Genomic DNA, 22,767 nt, shown 5'->3' with positions numbered 1-22,767 from the left:
AAGCAAATTCTTTAAAGGTCATTCTTGGGTCATCTGAGGTCAAAGTCAGTCTGCCCTAGAGGCTTGAAACTTTGTATCAACCTTTGTGTGCCAAATCCCTCCATTGGGTCAAGTTAGGTGGAGGCATCACGGTGACATCCGAGAACTGCGACATCCGAGAACTGCTGTCCATCTAGTTCCTAAATTTCCTTGTTTTAGATACTAATACCCTACTCACGAATGTACGTACAGTACCTGATCATGAAAAAAGACCCTTTTTACATGTATCTTTGGTCATGCATGATACCCCCTCGTCAATTGACCAATGGCCCACCCAGGAAGTTTGAACAAGTTTCCCAAAACATTTCAATTTTCATATCTAACACAGGCTTGCATACAAACAATTAACATACATGTAGATGTAAGATGACATCTCATTTGAATATTTAGACAAGTACTTCAAGAATGACTATCAGCTGAGGACATGGTATATGGTGGCATGCATAGCAGTATTACTGTTGAAGCCTGCTATGGTCACTTCCCAAACTTTCTTATTTAGCCAAGACACTGACTCAAGTTTGGAAGCTTTTAATTACTATTGAATGATTCCGATCTTGGACGCATATAATTTTGACACCCAATTTGCCAAAGAAAAACTTTCATATTGTACCATGGGAGAATAAAACAATGATAACATAGGTTTTCCATCTCCACTTTGAGAGAACCGAACATGATTTTATTATAATAAAGCTGGTATATAATACAAATAATAAGCCAATGAGAGTTCAATGTTCAATTCATGTAATAATGTGATGAACCATAACATTAAATTATGGCAGTTGTCAGAAACCCATATGTAAAATTGAAGATAAGGCGATAAAAATGGGCGAACTGACCTTTCATGTAAGGTGCTGTTAATTGGACACTTTTTGTTTGTTTTGATAAGTGAAATGGCCCAAAAATCTGTGCAAAATATTTTTCACTCATTTTGTCAAAATGAAGAAAATAATGTGCAGAAAAATACAGAAAATATTAAGAAATTTGTACTATATTTAATTTGTCACCAAATCAATCAATAGATTCTATATCCTATGTGTAATTTTAAAGCAAAAAGCAGTTCTTTAAAATGTACATCATAGTGTTTGAAGACAAATTGCAGTGTTTTGATGTGATGGTCACATGCTGAACGTTCATGTTCATTTTATTTTATTTCTGTTTCAAACAAGTTGAATATTGATTACGATTATTCCGATACAGTATTACTTTTTCAATTCAATATACATTAATTTGTGACCCATTCTCATAAAACCTGGAACATGTTAGCAAACCTGCTTTGGAGTTATTTAAATAAATTTTTTACTTACTTTTGTGGTCTGTGCTATGTGTTGAGCGTGAACACAGAAGCGATAAACAAGCCAATTGGCTGATCAATGGTCATGAGAACAAGATGGTTCAACCCACCAGCGGATCCAGGACTGCTTCCCCCGGGGTGCTGTAAAGTGAGTGACCAAAACATATGTCCAAGGGCTGGCCCACTGGTGGGGGTTGCAAGGGGGCCTAGGAAAATTTTGCATTTCTGAACTCAATTCGCACAATTTGGTGCATACTTTTTTCTTTCCCGCTTTCTTTCTTTTTTCTCTATTTTTTTTTGCTGTAGCCACCAAAGAACCCCCTGGATCCATGCATGGTTGAACCATTGGTCACTGGCACGAAGAAGGGGTGGAGAGTGGAGACCTCGCCTCTTCTATGTGATCAATTGTAACCATCGCTTACCAGGACAAAAGTACCAGTACTAAAAACTTGACTTTATATACCATATTAGTGCCAGATGTACATAATCGGCTATCCAAGGTGAAAGTTTTATATGTGATGCGATCAAACAAAATCAGTCGTAACTCAGAAATTTTCATTTTCTTATAGGATAATAAAAATCATTTACAGAGCTGGATTTTGCAGAAAACTGCATTTAAATTGAACAACCTGTTCCAAAGGTATGATCATATGAGCAATAAAGAGATTTCAAAACAAGAGGAAACAAAAAGAAATAGTTCCTTTGTTTGCCTATATCTCAAAATCAATATATCCGAGTTCCAACTGATTTTGCTTGATCGCATCACATATTCTCATGAATGTATTTCTCATCAATAGAGAGCAGTTAATTCAGAGACAATTGGGCTATTCCAGTTTAAATCCATACACCCCATGGATGACATGACCTTAATCTTCCACACAGGGGGTGTAGATTTCAAATGGAGCCACCCATTCAGGTAACCCCTTTTGAAATTCACCCTCTCTGTGTGGAAGATTTAAGGTCTTATCTTTGATATGAGGTGTATGGATTTTAAAGGGCATTTATAACTCATTTAGCCATGTAGATACAAAAGTAAAGTTCACCTCTGTAACCCTATTGGAAACTTCACATGTTACCCCATTATTTTAATCTTGAGAGGCTTCCAAATGATTAGAGAAAATGCTGACGGATATGAAATGTAATCTTGCTATAGTTTGGCACAATTTAAATCAATTAATTTAAATCACAAGTTACTAGTATTTAAATCACGATTTTACCATTTTTGATGAATTTAAGTTGACTTAAATTGACTGTTTTACTTCATTCCTAATACTTGGAAGTTCTATCTCTTTTGGATACAATTAAAACACCTCTATATGTCATTTTATCTATTGCTAAAAATTCATCTTCAAGGTGCGGGTTTTCCCCCATGATTTTATCAATTATTTGTAAATACCTGATTGGATTGCGTGTAAGTCTAGTATTCCACTGGTCTCTTTTTTTGACTATATCATGGGGTATAGCAGGTCTTGGAATAAAAAGAATTTGAAAAATCAATTTAAATCAAATGAATTTTTTGGGGGGATTAAAAAAATGCCAACCTTGATAAAATGCAAACACTCCATTATACTCTGGAGAAGTTTCACTCCTGGTATGAGTAGGCATAATAAATTAAACAGCCCTGACCAACAGAATAACCATACAAATCTTTCACATAGAAGAATGGCTTGCTTTGATGACATATCAATTTTCATCTGTTAAAAGCAAATCTATTCAAAGCGGCTAACACCCTCCCTTGTAATTCAAGCATCCTAGGCAAACATCAATCCAGTCCAAAATATCTCTGTCCAAAGCAATCAGGAGCTTCACATGGTACTGAACAGTTCAAGCGAAATATTTCTGCCCAGAGGATGATTTAAGCACTACCCAACACCCCACTGGGTTAACTGTGCAGTGAGCAGAGCTGTATGAGTAACATGACACCACTGCATAGACGTGCATGGTAAAATTTGAATTTGTACTGCTATATTTACAATAAAAACACTGTTAATTTGCTGGTCGATTTCACATTTTATGTTATCTACAGAAGATGTGAATTATCCTTCATACACACATCACTTTTGTTCTGAAATCGACCAAGTAATAATGACACACACACAATACTAAAACAGCATCTTTTGCACAGAGTTCAATGGGATTTGAAAAGTTAAGTGGCAGTTGAAACTCCTGTGATAACACTTTTGCAGTGCATGATGGGGCTTCCTTAAATCATCCTCTGATTTCTGCCCAAAGTGGTTTGGTGTTACAGGGTTCAGGAGGTTCACATGACACAGAACAATTCAAGTCTACTGCAGGTAGCAAGCATCAATCTGTTCCAAAATATTTCTGTCCAAAGTGGTTTGGTGTTACAGAGTTCAGGAGGTTCACATGACACAAAACAATTCAAATCTATTTCGAATAGCAAGCATCAATCTGTTCCAAAATATTTCTGGCCAAAGTGGTTTGGTGTTACAGGGTTCAGAAGGTTCACATGACACAGAACAATTCAAGTCTACTGCAGATAGCAAGTGTCAATCTGTTCCAAAATATTTCTGTATTACAGGGTTCAAGAGGTTCACATGACACAGAATAATTCAAGTCTACTGCGGATAGCAACCATCAATCCATTCCAAAATATTTCTGGCCTAAGTGGTTTGGTGTTACAGGGTTCAGGAGGTTCACATGACAAAGAACAATTCAAGTCTACTGCGGATAGCAAGCGTCAATCCGCTCCAAAATATTTCTGGCCAAAGTGGTTTGGTGTTACTGGGTTCAGGAGGTTCACATGATGCAGAACAATTCAAGTCTACTTTGAATCACAAGCGTCAATCTGTTCCAAAATATTTCTGTCCAAAGTGGTTTGGTGTAACTGGATTTATTTCTGATGATAAAATTGTGATTCTTGAATACTTGTTTAGTACTGACCGCACTCCTGTAGGTAGAACAAATTGAAACATAAATAAGATTATTTAGATCAAAAGAAAAACTTAACAAAATTTTTACAAAATGGCGCAGGTGACAGTTTAGCCAAAATTGAGTTTTCACCTGAGCTTGCTTTAGGCATGGGTCAAATACTCAGGGTCCACTTGTATTTATATCATCCACGTACAAGGACTTTCAAAATGAACCCAAAGCAGGTATTTTTCATCAGTGTAAAATGGACCCAAGCAAAGCACTTACTATGTAGTTATTTTCCTAAATTTGTACCCATGTATTTTACCATTATGAATCGCAATGAACACACCTAAAACTGCCGGTAGCAATCAGTAAAGAGGCCTCACCCCGGAGAAAAACTAGTGAACAAGCGCACATTTTGAGGAGTCTATGAGTAGGCCTACAATTTTACCCAGAACTTAACCTTCTATTCAACTGATTTTTGATGACATCTTGATGGCAAATTTAGCTACCTTTTTGAAACATCTGTGCGATTAAGGTACCTTTTTTCCCCCATTTTAGTTGTTTTTGATACCCCAAACAAGATACTCGCCTATCACGCCCAGCCGTGAAAAAAAAAACCCTTTTTACTTGATTTTTGTACGAGAGTGACATACAACTTGAAATACAAGTGACCCCCGGTTATGATTCTACCGAAAGTAGCCCTCTAGGCCCCATTTAGCCACTGACAAATCTTTTCCCACAGGCTATTTTGTAAAATATGAGTCCTGGCTTCAGGCTGCTGGTATTATGAAGAGCTTTGTTGCAAAACCCCTTACATCCACTTTTTGTCTTTTTGAGAAAAACAGCTTTTTTAATTGTGCAAGTATTACTTGCTCGATTTGATTCAATTTGGGTTTGGATAAAGTGTTGATGAATAGAAACTAAAATAATAGGTTTGGTACAATTTTCAAGCCTTCCTATTTATTTTATTATTTATTTTATATGGCACCTTTTGGGCTTTTGCAACAAAATAAATTTACTCCTTTTCTAGAAACCACCTTTGCAATCAAATTTAAGCCCTTTTATTTGCACTATTTAATACTAATGCTTTCAAAATCAAAAAGAAAATTGAAATATCTCATTTACCTTTTTGATTATGAATTTTTAATTAAATCCGGCAAAATGCCATTTTTGAGCATTTCTGAAGCTACAACTACTGTTACACTGTGTATACTTTCAGTCATCTGGGATTTGATCAATTAGTAGATAATTAAATCTGGTCAACCAGAAAAACTCACTTTTGGTCAGATGGAATCACCGACGTTACGGCCAAAACCTTTGGCCTTCAGCTGGGTGGATGATTTAGGGTCATCCGAGGTCAATCGATGAGGAAGTTGCTTGATGACCCGATCCCAACCATGTGACAGATTCACTCTAACGCCCCGCTCCTGTTGAGTGACGGTTGTTCGGCTCGTACCCACACTGCTTCTTTGACTCCCCGTTCGAACCAACGGGGTTCACGGTCTAAAATGACAACGTCGTCAAACGTCGATACCATCATCACAAAGGACTCTGATAAGATCAATGAGCACCAACACTTGCGCCACGCCTTGAAAACGTGTGGTTACAAAGACTGGGCAATTGACAAGGCCCTAAATCGTGGTGAGAAAGACGCTAAACCAGCTTCTGGTACCAAGACTTTTGTCACCATCCCCTACCATGGGGATGTTTCAGAGAAATTAAAGAGGATCTACCGCGATCACGGCATCACTACACACTTCAAGCCAACCAATACCCTGCGGCAGTCGCTAGTACACCCAAAGGACAAACAGCCCAAGGGCCGTATAAGTGGTGTTGTGTATGGTGTCCAGTGCGCTGAAGATCAGGTGTGCCAAGAACATTACATTGGTGAAACCGGCCAACCACTGCAGAGTTGCATGTCCCAACATAGACGCGCCAGTTCAAGTGGCAACGATTCAGCTGTCTACAAACACCTTAAGGGCAGTGGTCACAGTTTTGACATTGACGACGCTGTCATTTTAGACCGTGAACCCCGTTGGTTCGAACGGGGAGTCAAAGAAGCAGTGTGGGTACGAGCCGAACAACCGTCACTCAACAGGAGCGGGGGCGTTAGAGTGAATCTGTCACATGGTTGGGATCGGGTCATCAAGCAACTTCCTCATCGATTGACCTCGGATGACCCTAAATCATCCACTCCAGCTGAAGGCCAAAGGTTTTGGCCGAAACGTCGGTGATTCCATCTGACCAAAAGTGAGTTTTTCTGGTTGACCAGATTTAATTATCTACTAATTAATACAACTACTGTTAATTACAATGATTTATTTTTCAAACACATTGACCCCAAAACAGTTCCTTTTGGTTTTAATAGTTTAAGAACATTCAAGGCTACTATGATACATCAAAAAATTATTTTCCTGAAATTTTATATTCCCTAAGATTTCCCAAACGGGAAATATATGATATCTCCGGAAGGGAAGGCATTATGAAGGTCAAACAACCACCAAAATGTGTATTTTTACCCAAACTATAATGTCATGCCAATAACTCAATTTCAGCCAAAAGTGGATGTAAGGGCTTTTGCAACAGAGCTCTTCTTCGTATATAACCCCTGAAACATCCAAATTTCTAATCTCTGACCCAAATTCCAATCCCTTTAAAATTGGTATGCAAAGCACGGTCCATTGTATCAAAATGTCAGATTTTTTTCTCACGGTCCGGCAGTACATGTCTATAGCTCATTTGGCCTCCTTGAGATTAGTAGCGTATCATACAAATGCGGAGCATCTGTAGTGTGCAATGCAGTGCAAAGTGACTTCACTCTACATATACGCTGCCTTTGATCATGCTGCATGCATGTATCATACGCAGACGCTACTGTTTCAAGGAAGCCAAACGAACTATAGACATGTACACTGCCCGACCAATCCTTTTCTCAAAATACGTATAGCTATCATCTCAAACTGCAAATCCCACTGGTTGTTATGTTTCAACATGATAGTAAAGTGTGCTGAGGCTTGTGGATCAACGTCTAGGCGTTGTGCCTGTGTGTAGCGCACTATAAATCACTGCGCTTTTTTTTTTTTAAGTCATGATGATTGCAAATCCAGTATATCTGAAGAGTACTGGTTTATGAAAGACAACACTAATACTAATAAGATGAGTTACTATGTCACATGACTGTGGAGCAGACACTTTGTGATTCCATATTCAGATACTTAGCAATGATGTGACGTAAACAAAGCAGGCAACAAAATAAAACTGACTTTGCAGTTTTGTCCCCCTCACCCGGAAATTTTGCCCAGTATACCAGGGGGTGTTCAAATATGCATCACACAAACACCCCCCTTACACCAGGATTCTTGTAGGGTATAAATAGGCCAGTGGTTCTTTATGGGGTATATTTCTTATCACACCATTCTTGTGCGGTACATGTACCAAAAACGTACCACCAATAGTTTGGGGGGGGGGAATGGTTTTTCACACAGACCCACCTTACCCCCTTATAATTAAGGTACCTCTAAAAATAGCATTTCTGCACGTTTCAGGCCTTATGGGGTCCTATAAGCTATTTTTTCTTTACGGGATCCATGATTTATACCCCACAAAGAAGTTGTACCCCACACACAATTGCTGCAACTTACACAGTACCGTACCCCACAAGAATGCTGGCACAATAGCTGCCCCCCATACACAAACATAACAGTCAAGTTTTCACCAATTACGCTATCTTAGACTACTTACCATGAGGTGTACAAAATAATGTTAGTAGTATAATCTTGTTGTCTAGTACACCATGATCTCGTAAAACTTGTACCGCTTGGATAACTGTGTTCCCTGAACCTAAAATGGCAGATGGACGAAAAAAAATGAAAGAGTTAACTCCCTGGACACTACTGTCATCTAACAGCATTTCTGATTGGTTGATAACTTGAAATGCTCATTTCAATTGCCAATTATGGCTAGGGTTTTAACTGTTTTTAGCCAAACTTGCATTTGCAGACGATCTTATTAACACCCTCCTTGATTGGTTCAAAATTGGACACAATATTCATTTTGGCCAATCGGCAGATATTTCTCATGGGTTTACGGTGTAAGCTACAGGGTTTTAATATTTGTATGCTGTTTGTGAGAACACAGCGAGAGCTCAGTGCCAGAATATGTTAACTCCAAAATAGCTATTTTGAGAAAAGGCAAATAACACATAATCGTAACATGATTATGGCACTGAATGCAAAATACCCCCTGTAGAGCCCATCCGAAGTTGCTGGAGCTCATAAAGATACAATATTGTGGTCCTGACACATTCAGTAAGTACAGTCAGGCACTGATATGTTAATTTTCTGGCCTACATCAGGCCTAGGAATGTGTGGCAGTGCAGGTGAATGCATTTGGATTCTTGCGAGAACGCTCATTTTCAAGGCCAGTAGGTGAAGGGTACAAAGACCAGTATATCGGTGTGATCAAGCAAAATCGGTCTGAAGTTGGTCATATTCAATTTTCAGTTTCTTATTGGATTGTAACAAGCATTTGCAAAGAAACATTTGGCAAAAAAACAAAAAAACATTGAAATTGGTCAAGCAGTTCAGAAGATATAAACCGTCCTGGTCGAAACGCTCGTAAAGTCGGCCCCTGGTCAAATTTGTTTTATTCCGTGTTTAGAAAATAAACTTTACAATGATATATCATTTGACTTCAAACGATATCCAGAAGCGGACTTTATAACTTGTTAAACTTTGCTCCTTCAGTGAAAGGGTACATTATTTTGGCACTACATTATTTCCTTTTTTCCACATGTATTAAATATCAAATAGTCATAATTGGCGGTCACTTCAAATCATCCCCAACTGAACGAGGTTCAGGAATGTCCTCTCATTGTTATTATTGTTGGTTAACCCACCACTTGAACAGGATTTAGCCAAAGCAAACAAAGACTTAAGCTTTTTACTAATGCTATACATAAGTATAAGCTTATTATCCTCTTCATCAATAGGATTAAAGATCGGTGTTTGACTGGACTAAAATGAGAAACATGTCGGACAAATATTAGGGACATATGAACCTCTACAATGTATGCATATTTTGCACTGTAACTCGAAATACAATTTGCCGACTTTACGAGCGGTTTGAGATGGATGGTCACATATATGAACAGTTTTAGACTTTTCCAAAACAATAACAGATAATGATATTTCCGTTGTTTGGCTATATATCTTAAAATCAATATTCCAGACTTCCGACTGAATTTGTTTGATCACATCACATATACATACCAAAGAATGCTTTGAAATTGACAGGCACCAAGGCCAAGTCTATGCTCTTAGTGGCCTGCCTGAATTCCTAGGCCTGTTTGGAGCTCTGCTGTGTTTTAATCAAAACCATAGGGTTGAACAACAAACGATAGGGAACTACACTGGTTACCGGTATTATTTGACACTTAAGAAGGAGAGAGAAAGAGTGTATACTTTTCATGTTTTGTTAACACTACTATTACTTGCTGGTTATTATTTGACACTCTTTAAGTGGGTACTACACCCCTGGCCAATTTTGTGCCTATTTTTGCATTTTTCTCAAAAATTATAGCGCATTTGATACAAGTAAGATATTTATATTATAGGGGCAAAGACTACAACTACTGCACCGAAAATTCAGCAACTCAAGGCAAGTAGTTATTGATTTATTGATCAAATACTGGGTTTTCCCTCAGTTTTGACTGTAACTCCACAACTGTTGTCCGTGCTGAAATAACATTTCCAGTGCAGTAGTTGTAGTCCTTGCCCCTATAATATACATATCTTATTTGTCACCAATGCGCTATAATTTTTGAGAAAAATGCAAAAATAGGCACAAAATTGGGCAGGGGTGTAGTACCACCTTAAGGAGAGAGAGAGAAAGAGTGTATAATTTTCAAGTTTTGTTAACACTACTATTACTTGCTGTTTGGAATCAATCTCAAACAACACCCAGGATTTTTTTCCTGCTCATTTCAGTTTAAATAAAATTAACAGAAACATACTTAAATTTGGGTACATTAGAAGCACCTTCCTCTTATCGACATCAGGTGGAAATTTAGCATAGTAAACTTTGGCAGAATTTGTTTCTTCGTCACTTTTGACTAGGATCTTGCCGATGCGAATAGACCGACAACAATTCCTCAGTCCATGTTCCATAGCTTCACCTGGAAGAAAAAAAATACAGAGATGAATTTTGAGTTTACAATTCGTTTGCCAACAACGCATAAATGGGCCAACAGAAAAATCCCACTCCTTGCAAACGGCTATAAATACACTAGGATCCACAGCATGTTCATCTATCAGGTCACATTTCTTTAACACCAATACAGTTGCACATTCATTGAATAACCTTCGAAAATTTGGGTACACAAACTCATACTCCCCATTTTGAGATCAAATTTTGTGGTTGTTTAATTGAGGTTATTGAACTATGGTATTGGGATGAAGCCATTGTGGTCCATAGTAATACTAAGCTTGGGAATATGCTAACAACTGGAAAAAAGAAGTGGGGAAACAAGTAAAACACAGGTAGAATGCAGGGGGACAAGAAACAACAAATGTAGGCACCCAAGTATTAAAATTTGATACAGATGTTAAAATCTGCACAAATGACAGGGACTGACAGAAATCAAGTAAACAATACAAAAGTGTACTGGAGCAAGTGATGGAAATTATTGTGCACCTTACTTTTCATTTTGTTTTGTTTACCTAGGTTGGTCTGTAAGGGACACGCACTTGGGTCCATTTTGAACAGAAATCATTTCAAGAACAACATAGCTTTGGGCTTCTTTTGTATTCTTATCACATTTTGTATATAGGGGGGGGGGGTTAGTTTCACGATCCCAGTTGCACATCCCCACCAAATCCAAAGACCCCTCCCCTGGGACATCAACTTACCACTTCTCATTATACTGACGCCACAATTGCCCTGTTCAAAATCTACCCCTTTATATGTGTACCCTGTAGGTGTAGTCACTTCACATTCATTGTATGGTAGTTGATTGAGTCCTTCTTCTACTACGCATCTGATCTGCAATTTAAATCAAGCGGAGAAGCCACAAAGGATGTAAATTTCGCCAACAACATTTTTCTTAAGGGGGTACTACACCCCAGCCCAATTTTGTGCCTATTTTTGCATTTTTCTCAAAAATTATAGCGCATTGGTGACAAGTAAGGTCGTGTTCTCACTACAGACATGGGGTCTCGTACCTAGGTCCGAGTCACATACAAGTGGACTCAGTCCACATTGATTTCGCGTTCTCACTAACACCAAAATGCTGATGTAGGATCGACTCCACTTACCCGGATGTTGTAATATCAAGCGCTTCAATGCATGACCATGACGTCACAAATTCTGTTCCAATGCACAGCACTTTACTATAGACTATATCAATTTGGAAAGATCATGTTTTATTTCCAGGCCCCCTGATATATTCCTTCAATCTATGGATATGTTATTTTGTGATATATGCACGTATTTGGAAAGATCTGAAATAAACAGCTCTAAAAACTGTTATTTTATATAGGCCTATACGTGTAAAATGAGAGAAATACATCGGGTTGTTATTTCTGATTTTGGTCAAGCACGCCGATTAACACGCAACACAACCTCATAATCACCATTTGATTGGTAATTTTAACTCAGTCTAGCAAAATGTACACCTCAAAAACGAATATTACACCTGAATATCCTTTTCTTCTTCTTCTTCCTTATAAGTGCCTCCCTCATATGTATGAGTATTGTCGCACTGCGTACAGACAAGCTGTACTTATTTTTCTACTCTGGAACCTAGAGTAGATGAGTGTATTTTGAAGTACAGTCAACATGACCGGTGATGATCCCCTGCTCTTTTCGAATAGCCTGTGACGTTCTTTAACGTGCACACTACATTAATGTGAGAAAATATGCATGTACATCGGACCGACAGCTTAAAGTGCCCTCCAAGCACTAAGCAAGTAGAGTGAAGTGTCTTGCTCAAGGACACAAAGAGCCGGACCTGGGATTCGAACCCTTGACCCTTGGGTTCACAGTCCTATGCCTTAACCGCTAGGCCACGCTCTCCTTTTGTATTATACTGTAAAGCCCAATGTCGTTTTGTTTAATTCTGAAACTGGATAAAAATATCTGTATCTTGCCGCGATGCCGTTGTTTTCACACTGCACGAGAAGCATGCTGCTCATCAAACCACGGCAAGCATCTCGAATCTAACGAACGTCCGTGTATAGCCACTTTCCCTCGACTTTTCCGCATAAAAAATAAATATTGTAAATTACATGAAATAAAGCATGTATAAATTTGTTCTATAATACCAGCTACGAATTTTTAAGTTGAAAATGCATGTTTAAATTATGGAAAATTATATAATGTAGACATGTATTGCCCGGGTATATTGTATAGGCCTATAGTACAACGACGGCCATCAAGGTTGTGCATACACCATTTCCGGTATAAGTGGATCGAGTCCACTTGTAAACGCTGCTCACTATGCTGTTTGATACCACGCCCCAGGTACGAGACTACCTCAATGAGGTGGTATCGATGCTACATCCTGGATGTAGGATCGAAACCACTTATTTCGCGTTCTCACTATGAAGTGGACTCGATGTAGGATCGAGTCCACGTCCTGGTATCAAACAGGCATAGTGAGAACGCGCCCTAAGATAGGTAAATTATAGGGGCAAGGACTACAATTACTGCACTGGAAATTTTATTTCAGAACAGACAACAGTTGATGAGGAGTTACAGTCAAAAATGAGGGAAAACCAATATTTGATCAATAAATCAATAACTACTTGCCTTGAGTTGCTGAATTTTCAGTGCAGTAGTTGTAGTCCTTGCCCCTATAATATACATATCTTACTTGTCACCAATATGCTATAATTTTTGAGAAAAATGCAAAAATAGGCACAAAATCGGGCAGGGGTGTAGTACCCCCTTAATAAGAAGAAAATCATTACTGTAAACTCATTATCATTTATAACTATCCATTCATACATCAATGTTTCCAATAAACTTGGCGTCTTATGCCTGTAAGTATGCAGTCATTCTAATTGAATCAATTTCTATGGTGTATCTTGTTTTTAAGGTCTGAAGTGAAGTATGTATCTTTCCACATGACCAATGTTCATTGCCTACAGGCCTATACAGTAGTGAGTCATTAATTTTTTTTTTTTAAATTCCGACCAAACGACCCACCCCAAAAATCCCACTGGTGGGCAAGCAAACAATTATTTTTTCTTGGCCTTATACAGTCCAACCTCTCTTATCCAGCTATGGTGGGACCAAACATTGGCTGGATATGTGAAAAATCTGGAAAAGCGAATTATATATAAACTCTGCATTGAATGTCTGAAGTGCTAACATTGAGACAGCAAAAAATTACTCAAAATGGGATTATAACACAGAAAATGTACAATGTAGTCTACTTTAGTAGACCCTTTTAATTTATCATCCCTGTAATTGGCCTTCCCCCTCTGACCATGGAAACTCCACCTATCCTGTTCTGATCCAACAGCTATAAAGCTTCAATGTTAGTGGCTCACTCCAATAATTGCTGCCCCCCCCCCCCCGAGAACCGCACCACCCACAAAAATTGTGTTGTGTATTATGGAATGGCATAGCTGGTGTGAATTGTTTATCAGAAAGGGAATGCAAAGCAGTCTATGAAAGATGGTATTTGAGTTATGTAGTATGCCACATCGTTATGTCCTTCCAAATGCTTCAGTATGTGAAATCTCAAAGCATTAAAAACATGTTTTTCTATCCATTCTTACCAATCCAGACTTACCAATCTGTTAGCATAAAACACAAAATCTCCTCTGGATGTGCTTCTGTGAAAAGAGAGAAACAGCCATTTTTTTAATTTAAGGTTTGAATGACCTACCCTTGTTTGTGGGGTAACAAGTTACATAAACATCATAACATGTAATTGTAAAAAAGTTTTAATTGAAAATTGCCGGCATGTGACTCATTCCCCTTGTTCATGTCACATATGAACATTTGTGAGTACAATGTCGGGGTACTAAAATGGGGGTCTGAAAATGTAATTGGGGGATATTCTGTCTCTGATGCAAGATTCTTAGCTATTTTTACCTACATGTATAATATTTTGCAGTAAACCTTTGACAATGAGCATATTTTAAGTGTACATCGCGTATTTACTGCATTGAAACGCTCTTGTCTCTGATTGGCTGCTGAGGCAATCTGCTGTTGCCGAGTGGAAATTTATTAATGAACTTTGCACCGTACACGTTGTTCGTTGTTAATTCTGACTTTGCAACTGTCACGGTAGAACACGCTCGTCAAAGGTTTCAGGGTCGATTTAGAAAATAAAAGTTACATGCACCACTGCAGTTTGTCCTTGAATATATGGGCTAAATATCACAAAATTTCAGGCTGCGACAAATCGCCTGTCCGATAGCCCGGGGCAATCACATTTTTTGTCGGGCAATTAAAACTCTGAAGAGCTGTGCCCGATCGGGCAAGTCTGAATTTAAACCAATTAAAGCTTGATGATTTAAAATGGAGTATTTCTGTCCAACTTGGCGTGTTCACAGAAGTAAAAAACGCCAAAACAAAGTAGAAAACTTCTTGAAATGGAACTCAAATTTCGCTAGGCACTCGTATCCCACACCAGACTTGCAGACATATACATGTATATATGCTAATGAACATCATGCCGCTACGTGACGTATTGGAAGTTTGGCCAATTATAGAACCTGTTTCGTGCAAATATCATGACGTCATTGACGTCAGCTGGCCATGTATTTGCATATGATTGAAATTGAGATGTACTAGTGGTTGGCGAAATACGTAAATCGCCGTGACTTTACTGACAAAATTTCACATAAAATACACATTATTTTCCACATGTAAGAAACAAACAGTGAAATAATTGAATGAAATGTTCATTTTTTATGCATTTCATGAATACCGGTACTCATTTATTTATCAACTTAACTGAGAAAAGTATTGGATTTCCGTAAGAATGAAACTGCCAAATTCGGCACACTTACGGTACTATGCACTGCACTGCATGATGAGTACGGTATGTGACTTTGTCGACAATTGTTGCCGGGAATATGGGTTAATTTCGGGCAACCAATTTTTGGATATTGCCTGCCCGATCGGGCAAGCTAAAAAATAAAATTGGTCACGGCCTGCAAAATTTTGCATTATGCAAAATTTTCCATGCACATAACCAATGTTATATGCATCTGTGCATGTAAAATCCCTCTTAAATCAAGCCTTACTCGAGAACTCTAGCTTCAAATTTGCACACGATAGTTACGCATTCGATGCTAGAGGGCTTTGCTCTTGTTTTTCGGACAGCGGGGCAATTTTTTGTTGAAATTTGGATGAAAGTTAAGTTAATACCCTTTTGAATATATATGTGATGCCCAAGACCCAATCAATCTTTTATTTACTGAAACTCAAACGCGATGCACAGAAAAAACAAAAACAGTGCCAAGAGGACCTGTGACTGTGTAGTTGTAGACTTACAAATTTCGAACGTTTGAAGACTTGTCACGGTCGGAGCCGTGAGTTCCAATTATTGGAACTATAGAAAAATTCGAGGGGGGGGCACTCCAACTTTGGAGGTGATGCAATGACCCCATATTTTTTACATTTAGCTCTCACCGAATGCCAAAAATCATGCTCTCACCCAATGACCCCATATTTTTTACATTTCGCCCCCCCCCCCAAAAAATTACTTAATTTGTGTACATCATCGTGGAACATATGATACTCTTTGCCTTGCGTGGCTGTGCGTATTAAGCTGTTGTACGCAGATAACCTTGCAATATGGACGCGTAGAGTAGCACTGTACGCTCGTGTATTAGCATGATTAGTCGCTGAGTAACAAGCGTAGTTGAATGTTCCACGATGTACACGAATTTAATAATTTTTCTATCTATAATTTTATTACGTATTTCTTGGCCATGGTGGAACACTGAGCAACGCTTGTAGCTTCACGAAAACACGCGAGCGTACATCGCTATCGACAAGCGTTGCATGCACATTTGACCTCGATCGTGTGCATGTACATTGAATCTGTGCATGCACGGTTAGATTAAGTTCACTACTCACTTCACAGATACGCATGGATATTTTGCTCGGCCATGTTGTCTAGTTTCGTGAGCGGAACCGAGACTCAGGCTAGCAAATGTCATGTGCCTAACGTTGCGCAGCTTCGATAAGCAATGCATTTCATTTACCAGAAAAAGTGGCAGCATGCCGTCAAAAATATAAACAAGTAAACAGACGCCGCCTGCTGCCCAAACGATGACGTGAACAACCATTTTAAACATACAAAGACATGGTTTAGTAAATAACTGGTGTATTAAAATGTAATAAAACATACTTTGCGTTTGTATCATATTTTTCTGTGTGTTTTCCTTTTTTGACCAGTATATATTTGAGCAAATTGAAAAAAATGTGGTAACAAGGTCAAGGTCAAACCACTTTGGTTTAATGGGGTGGAGGGTTCAATTCCCCCATATTCAAGCAAGCAAATGACTCTGACCCCCTTAAATGAAGCCCCAGACCCCAAACACAAGGAATTTCCCTTAATATTTTGTTGTTGTCACATTTTCAATCATCACAATAAGTAAAGTTCACCTTGCCCACAATGAAATTTATTAAATTTAAAGACCCCACTGGAACAGACCCCTACTGCCCCATGCCTTATGAAAAAACCCTATTTAATTCACATTGACTGCCCCTGGTTACGGATGGTGTCATCTTTTATTTACAGTCATTCAGTCATTTAATATCTTGGATTAATCAACCCAAAATGTCAGTCGGCATTAAGTGCATCACTGTGCAAGCAAGCACAGCAAATCATATCCAATGTATGGGATTATTTCTTAACAAAGGAAACGGAGCAGCTAAGCTTTGACTTCCGAAAGATAAGAGTGCTATCCAGAACACTATGGAAGCAACCGGAATTAAATCTAGGTCAACCCTCTACAAGATTAGAAAACATGGACCTAAATCGCCAGTGAAAAGAGGACCCAAAAGGAAGCGGATAGTCGACAGCGAGATGATTTTGATCGAGGTGGTAGCAGGCGGCTAATTAGCAATATGTACATAGAGAAGAAGTGGCCAACAATTAACTCAATATATGATGAGGTCAAGATTGCAATCAACTTCCAAGGTAGCAAGTCATCACTAAGAACAATTTTAAAAGACATGGGCTACAAATATAGCAAGAGGCCAGAAAGACTTGTTAAAGAAAGGCCAGACATTGTTGCCAAAAGACACGACTACCTGAGTAAAATGAAACAAATTAGACAGCTTACCAACTGCCCTGTCGTGGTATTTAGACGAAACATTCCTCCACCAGAATCACACAAAGTCCAAATGCTGGGTAATTGCTGGATCAGGAGGATTTCTTATTCCAACCGGAAAGGGAAGCAGGTTAATTATTTTGCACGCTGGGTCAAAAGAAGGATTTGTTGAAGATGCTCTCCTTTCATTTCAATCCAAGACGGGATCTAGTGATTACCACGATGAAATGAATGGCAACGCTTTTTCTAGAATGGTTTACACATCAATTTTGCCAAATATACCCCAACACACTGTCATCGTCATGGACAATGCCCCTTACCATTCCGTGCAGGAGGAACGGATCCCCACAATGAACACAAAGAAAGCCGAAATGCAAGAGTGGCTAACAGCTCAAAATGTAGATTGGTGTCCAACCATGATCAAGGTGCAGCTTTATGAACTTATTCAGATGCACAAACCAAGGTGTACGAAGATGGTCATTGACTTAATTGGCAAGATCCCATGGTCACTATATTTCTGCGACTGCCCCTTACCATTGCGAAGTTGAATCCTATCGAACTGATTTGGGGGCAAGTTAAAGGTGACGTTGCGACAAAGAACTCAACATTCAAGATGGTAGACGTTAAAAAGCACCTTGAAAATGCACTAGCAAATGTAACGCCTGAAAATTGGGCTAAAGCTGAGCAGCATGTCATGAAACTTGAAGAAGAAATGTACAATAATGAAGTCAAAATTTACACAACGCTACCGGAAGACCAATTGAACAGCTTCCGATTCCAAATTGAAGTCGACGATAGCAGCAGCGAAGAGTCAGACTCGGACTCTGAAGATGACGAAGTTGATGCCTATGCCAGTGCACCAGAGTTCCCCGCTTGGAGTTTGAGTGAAGTGTAGACAGGTAAGTCAGATTATAATTTACAAATTGTCCTTACAATTACATGAAATTCAACATGCATGCACATGATCACCATAGGGTAGTGCACTTGTACACAATGTTTTTCATGATTTACTTCATTGATTTTGAATAGTGCAAATCCTCGACCTGCTGAGACCAGTCGAGTATGTGTCGCATAATCCTACCTGCAAAAAGCAGTCATTTCTTCTGCACTGCAAGTGCAAGTTGAGCTCACAAATACACAATATGCAATCGATCCAAGGTTTATCAAATCAGTTTGTTGTTTACTTTTAGACTTGCAAGTGTCACTGCAGAAATACGCGAAAGTGACACTTGCAAGTCACGGCAAACAACAAATCAACTCGACGAGGCATGTTTGAACTGCATTCTTGAGCTATAATTTTATTACGTATTTCTTGGCCATGGTGGAACACTGAGCAACGCTTGTAGCTTCACGAAAACACGCGAGCGTACATCGCTATCGACAAGCGTTGCATGCACATTTGATTCTCGATCGTGTGCATGTACATTGAATCTGTGCATGCACGGTTAGATTAAGTTCACTACTCACTTCACAGATACGCATGGATATTTTGCTCGGCCATGTTGTCTAGTTTCGAGAGCGGGACCGAGACTCAGGCTAGCAAATGTCATGTGCCTCACGTTGCGCAGCTTCGATAAGCAATGCATTTCATTTACCAGAAAAAGTGGCAGCATGCCGTCAAAAATATAAACAAGTAAACAGACGTCGTCTGCTGCCCAAACGATGACGTAACAACCATTTTAAACATACAAAGACATGGTTTAGTAAATAACTGGTGTATTAAAATGTAATAAAACATACTTTTATGCTTTGTATCATATTTTTCTGTGTGTTTTCCTTTTTTGACCAGTATATATTTGAGCAAATTGAAAAAATGTGGTAACAAGGTCAAGGTCAAACCACTTTGGTTTAATGGGGTGGAGGGTTCAATTCCCCCATATTCAAGCAAGCAAATGACTCTGACCCCTTAAATGAAGCCCCAGACCCCAAACACAAGGAATTTCCTTAATATTTTGTTGTTGTCACATTTTCAATCATCACAATAAGTAAAGTTCACCTTGCCCACAATGAAATTTATTAAATTTAAAGACCCCACTGAACAGACCCTACTGCCCCATGCCTTATGAAAAAACCCTATTTAATTCACATTGACTGCCCCTGGTTACGGATGGTGTCATCTTTTATTTACAGTCATTCAGTCATTTAATATCTTGGATTAATCAACCCAAAATGTCAGTCGGCACAAGTGCATCACTGTGCAAGCAAGCACAGCAAATCATATCCAATGTATGGGATTATTTCTTAACAAAGGAAACGGAGCAGCTAAGCTTTGGACTTCGAAGATAAGAGTGCTATCCAGAACACTATGGAAGCAACCGGAATTAAATCTAGGTCAACCCTCTACAAGATTAGAAAACATGGACCTAAATCGCCAGTGAAAAGAGGACCCAAAAGGAAGCGGATAGTCGACAGCGTAGATGATTTTGATCGAGGTGTTATCAGGCGGCTAATTAGCAATATGTACATAGAGAAGAAGTGGCCAACAATTAACTCAATATATGATGAGGTCAAGATTGCAATCAACTTCCAAGGTAGCAAGTCATCACTAAGAACAATTTTAAAAGACATGGGCTACAAATATAGCAAGAGGCCAGAAAGACTTGTTAAAGAAAGGCCAGACATTGTTGCCAAAAGACACGACTACCTGAGTAAAATGAAACAAATTAGACAGCTTACCAACTGCCCTGTCGTGTATTTAGATTTAAACATTCCTCCACCAGAATCACACAAAGTCCAAATGCTGGGTAATTGCTGGATCAGGAGGATTTCTTATTCCAACCGGAAAGGGAAGCAGGTTAATTATTTTGCACGCTGGGTCAAAAGAAGGATTTGTTGAAGATGCTCTCCTTTCATTTCAATCCAAGACGGGATCTAGTGATTACCACGATGAAATGAATGGCAACGTTTTTCTAGAATGGTTTACACATCAATTTTTGCCAAATATACCCCAACACACTGTCATCGTCATGGACAATGCCCTTACCATTCCGCAGGAGGAACGGATCCCCACAATGAACACAAAGAAAGCCGAAATGCAAGAGTGGCTAACAGCTCAAAATGTAGATTGGTGTCCAACCATGATCAAGGTGCAGCTTTATGAACTTATTCAGATGCACAAACCAAGGTGTACGAAGATGGTCATTGACTAATTGGCAAGATCCCATGGTCACTATATTCTCGACTGCCCCTTACCATTGCGAAGTTGAATCCTATCGAACTGATTTGGGGGCAAGTTAAAGGTGACGTTGCTACAAAGAACTCAACATTCAAGATGGTAGACGTTAAAAAGCACCTTGAAAATGCACTAGCAAATGTAACGCCTGAAAATTGGGCTAAAGCTGAGCAGCATGTCATGAAACTTGAAGAAGAAATGTACAATAATGAAGTCAAAATTGACACAACACTACCGAAGACCAATTGAACAGCTTCCGATTCCAAATTGAAGTCGACGATAGCAGCAGCGAAGAGTCAGACTCGGACTCTGAAGATGACGGTTGATGCCTATGCCAGTGCACCAGAGTTCCCCGCTTGGAGTTTGAGTGAAGTGTAGACAGGTAAGTCAGATTATAATTTACAAATTGTCCTTACAATTACATGAAATCAACATGCATGCACATGATCACCATAGGGTAGTGCACTTGTACACAATGTTTTTCATGATTTACTTCATTGATTTTGAATAGTGCAAATCCTCGACCTGCTGAGACCAGTCGAGTATGTGTCGCATAATCCTACCTGAAAAAAGCAGTCATTTCTTCTGCACTGCAAGTGCAAGTTGAGCTCACAAATACACAATATGCAATCGATCCAAGGTTTATCAAATCAGTTTGTTGTTTATTTTAGATTTGCAAAAGTGTCACTCGCAGAATACGCCGAAAGTGACACTTGCAAGTCAATAAGTAAACAACAAATCAACTCGACGAGGCATGTTTGAACTGCATTCTTGAGCTAGCTCATGCACTCAGCTCCGGTCAACTGCTTCGCTTTTCTCGGATTTTACAGCATATCATAGCGCATACATGTTATGATAGTAATCCCAATCATCATCGAAAGTGCTCATAGAAGCAGAAACATCTAATATGATCCATGAATTAGTGCAAATATTGTAAATGATCCATTAAATTTCGCCAACATCGCGGTAAAATTATTTACATTTTCCACATGTCTCTGTACTGTACGCCAGCCGTATATCGGCCTGTATTTTAAAGCACGGGCGATGTACGTGATGACCTCTGTCAACTAACCAATCACATAACGGCAGGGTTAAGTTCACCACTGTTCGAGGTCACTGCGCTGTACAGTGCATAGACGCTTAGTACGCTACATGGACGCAATAGCAGTGTTCCAGATTGGCCAAGAAATTCGTAATAAAATAATAGCTCATGCACTCAGCTCCGGTCAACTGCTTCGTTTTCTCGGATTTTACAGCATATCATAGCGCATACATGTTATGATAGTAATCCCAATCATCATCGAGTGCTCATAGAAGCAGAAACATCTAATATGATCCATGAATTAGTGCAAATATTGTAAATGATCCATTAAATTTCGCCAACATCGCGGTAAAATTATTTACATTTTCCACATGTCTCTGTACTGTACGCCAGCCGTATATCGGCCTGTATTTTAAAGTACGGCGATGTACGTGATGACCTCTGTCAACTAACCAATCACATAACGGCAGGGTTAAGTTCACCACTGTTCGAGGTCACTGCGCTGTACAGTGCATAGACGCTTAGTACGCTACATGGACGCAATAGCAGTGTTCCAGATTGGCCAAGAAATTCGTAATAAAATAATAGTGACTGTGTCAGTCATGACTCATGTCAGTGTGTGAAAATTTCTAAACTTACTTGTCACGAATGATTGTTTGCAGTTCTCTGATTTGATCATTTGGCCTCAGAATTTTAAGTCTGGGACCAAACTCTGGTTTTTCTATACTGTTGCTGCCATACTGCACTGATTTGTCTGTTTCAGTCATTTTCTCACCCATCAGTCCACAACAACTTCAGCATCAAAACACTCTCACTGCACTGCTGCACTGCAAATGTGACAGTGCCTTGCAACACCCAAATCCTTGTGCAGATTGTTCACAGTGTATCATTTAGTCCATCATATTTCCCATAATCAGAGAGTCTAAAATACAACAAAATCAGGTTTTCTTACTTTAAAAATGTCTTATATTTTAGTTAAAATATTATTTTTCCATGCATAGTCCATAAATGAAAAAGTATGGTTAAATAAAGAAAGTGCGGA

General features: G+C 39.0%; 1 protein-coding gene across 1 annotated transcript; it reads right to left on the bottom strand.

The window, feature by feature from the left end:
• Positions 1–867: 867 nt before the first annotated feature.
• On the bottom strand, positions 868–22,574 carry LOC140144542 (uracil phosphoribosyltransferase homolog). The gene is made up of 6 exons (XM_072166363.1): positions 22,365–22,574; positions 14,007–14,049; positions 11,116–11,248; positions 10,221–10,382; positions 7,949–8,047; positions 868–4,241 (listed from the first exon to the last, which is right to left on the bottom strand). Exons 1-6 carry the CDS (start codon positions 22,502–22,504, stop codon positions 4,135–4,137), a joined length of 684 nt encoding a protein of 227 aa, XP_072022464.1. The 5' UTR covers positions 22,505–22,574; the 3' UTR covers positions 868–4,134.
• Between the last annotated feature and the right edge of the window lie 193 nt (positions 22,575–22,767).

Source organism: Amphiura filiformis, unplaced genomic scaffold (genome assembly GCF_039555335.1).
Source record: "Amphiura filiformis unplaced genomic scaffold, Afil_fr2py scaffold_62, whole genome shotgun sequence".
NCBI classification, from domain to species: Eukaryota; Metazoa; Echinodermata; class Ophiuroidea; order Amphilepidida; family Amphiuridae; genus Amphiura; species Amphiura filiformis.
The sequence above is the reverse complement of the archived record's forward strand: the minus strand, read 5'-3'. Positions and strand labels throughout refer to the sequence as shown.

Excerpts from the sequence above, each read along its gene's own strand:
- LOC140144542 (XM_072166363.1), bottom strand. The coding sequence starts at position 22,504 with ATGGGTGAGAAAATGACTGAAACAGACAAATCAGTGCAGTATGGCAGC. Across the intron at positions 14,050-22,364 it reads CAAACAATCATTCGTGACAA|AAGCACATCCAGAGGAGATT; the intron begins GTAAGTTTAGAA and ends CTCTTTTCACAG. Across the intron at positions 8,048-10,220 it reads TCTAATGTACCCAAATTTAA|GTTCAGGGAACACAGTTATC; the intron begins GTATGTTTCTGT and ends CTGCCATTTTAG.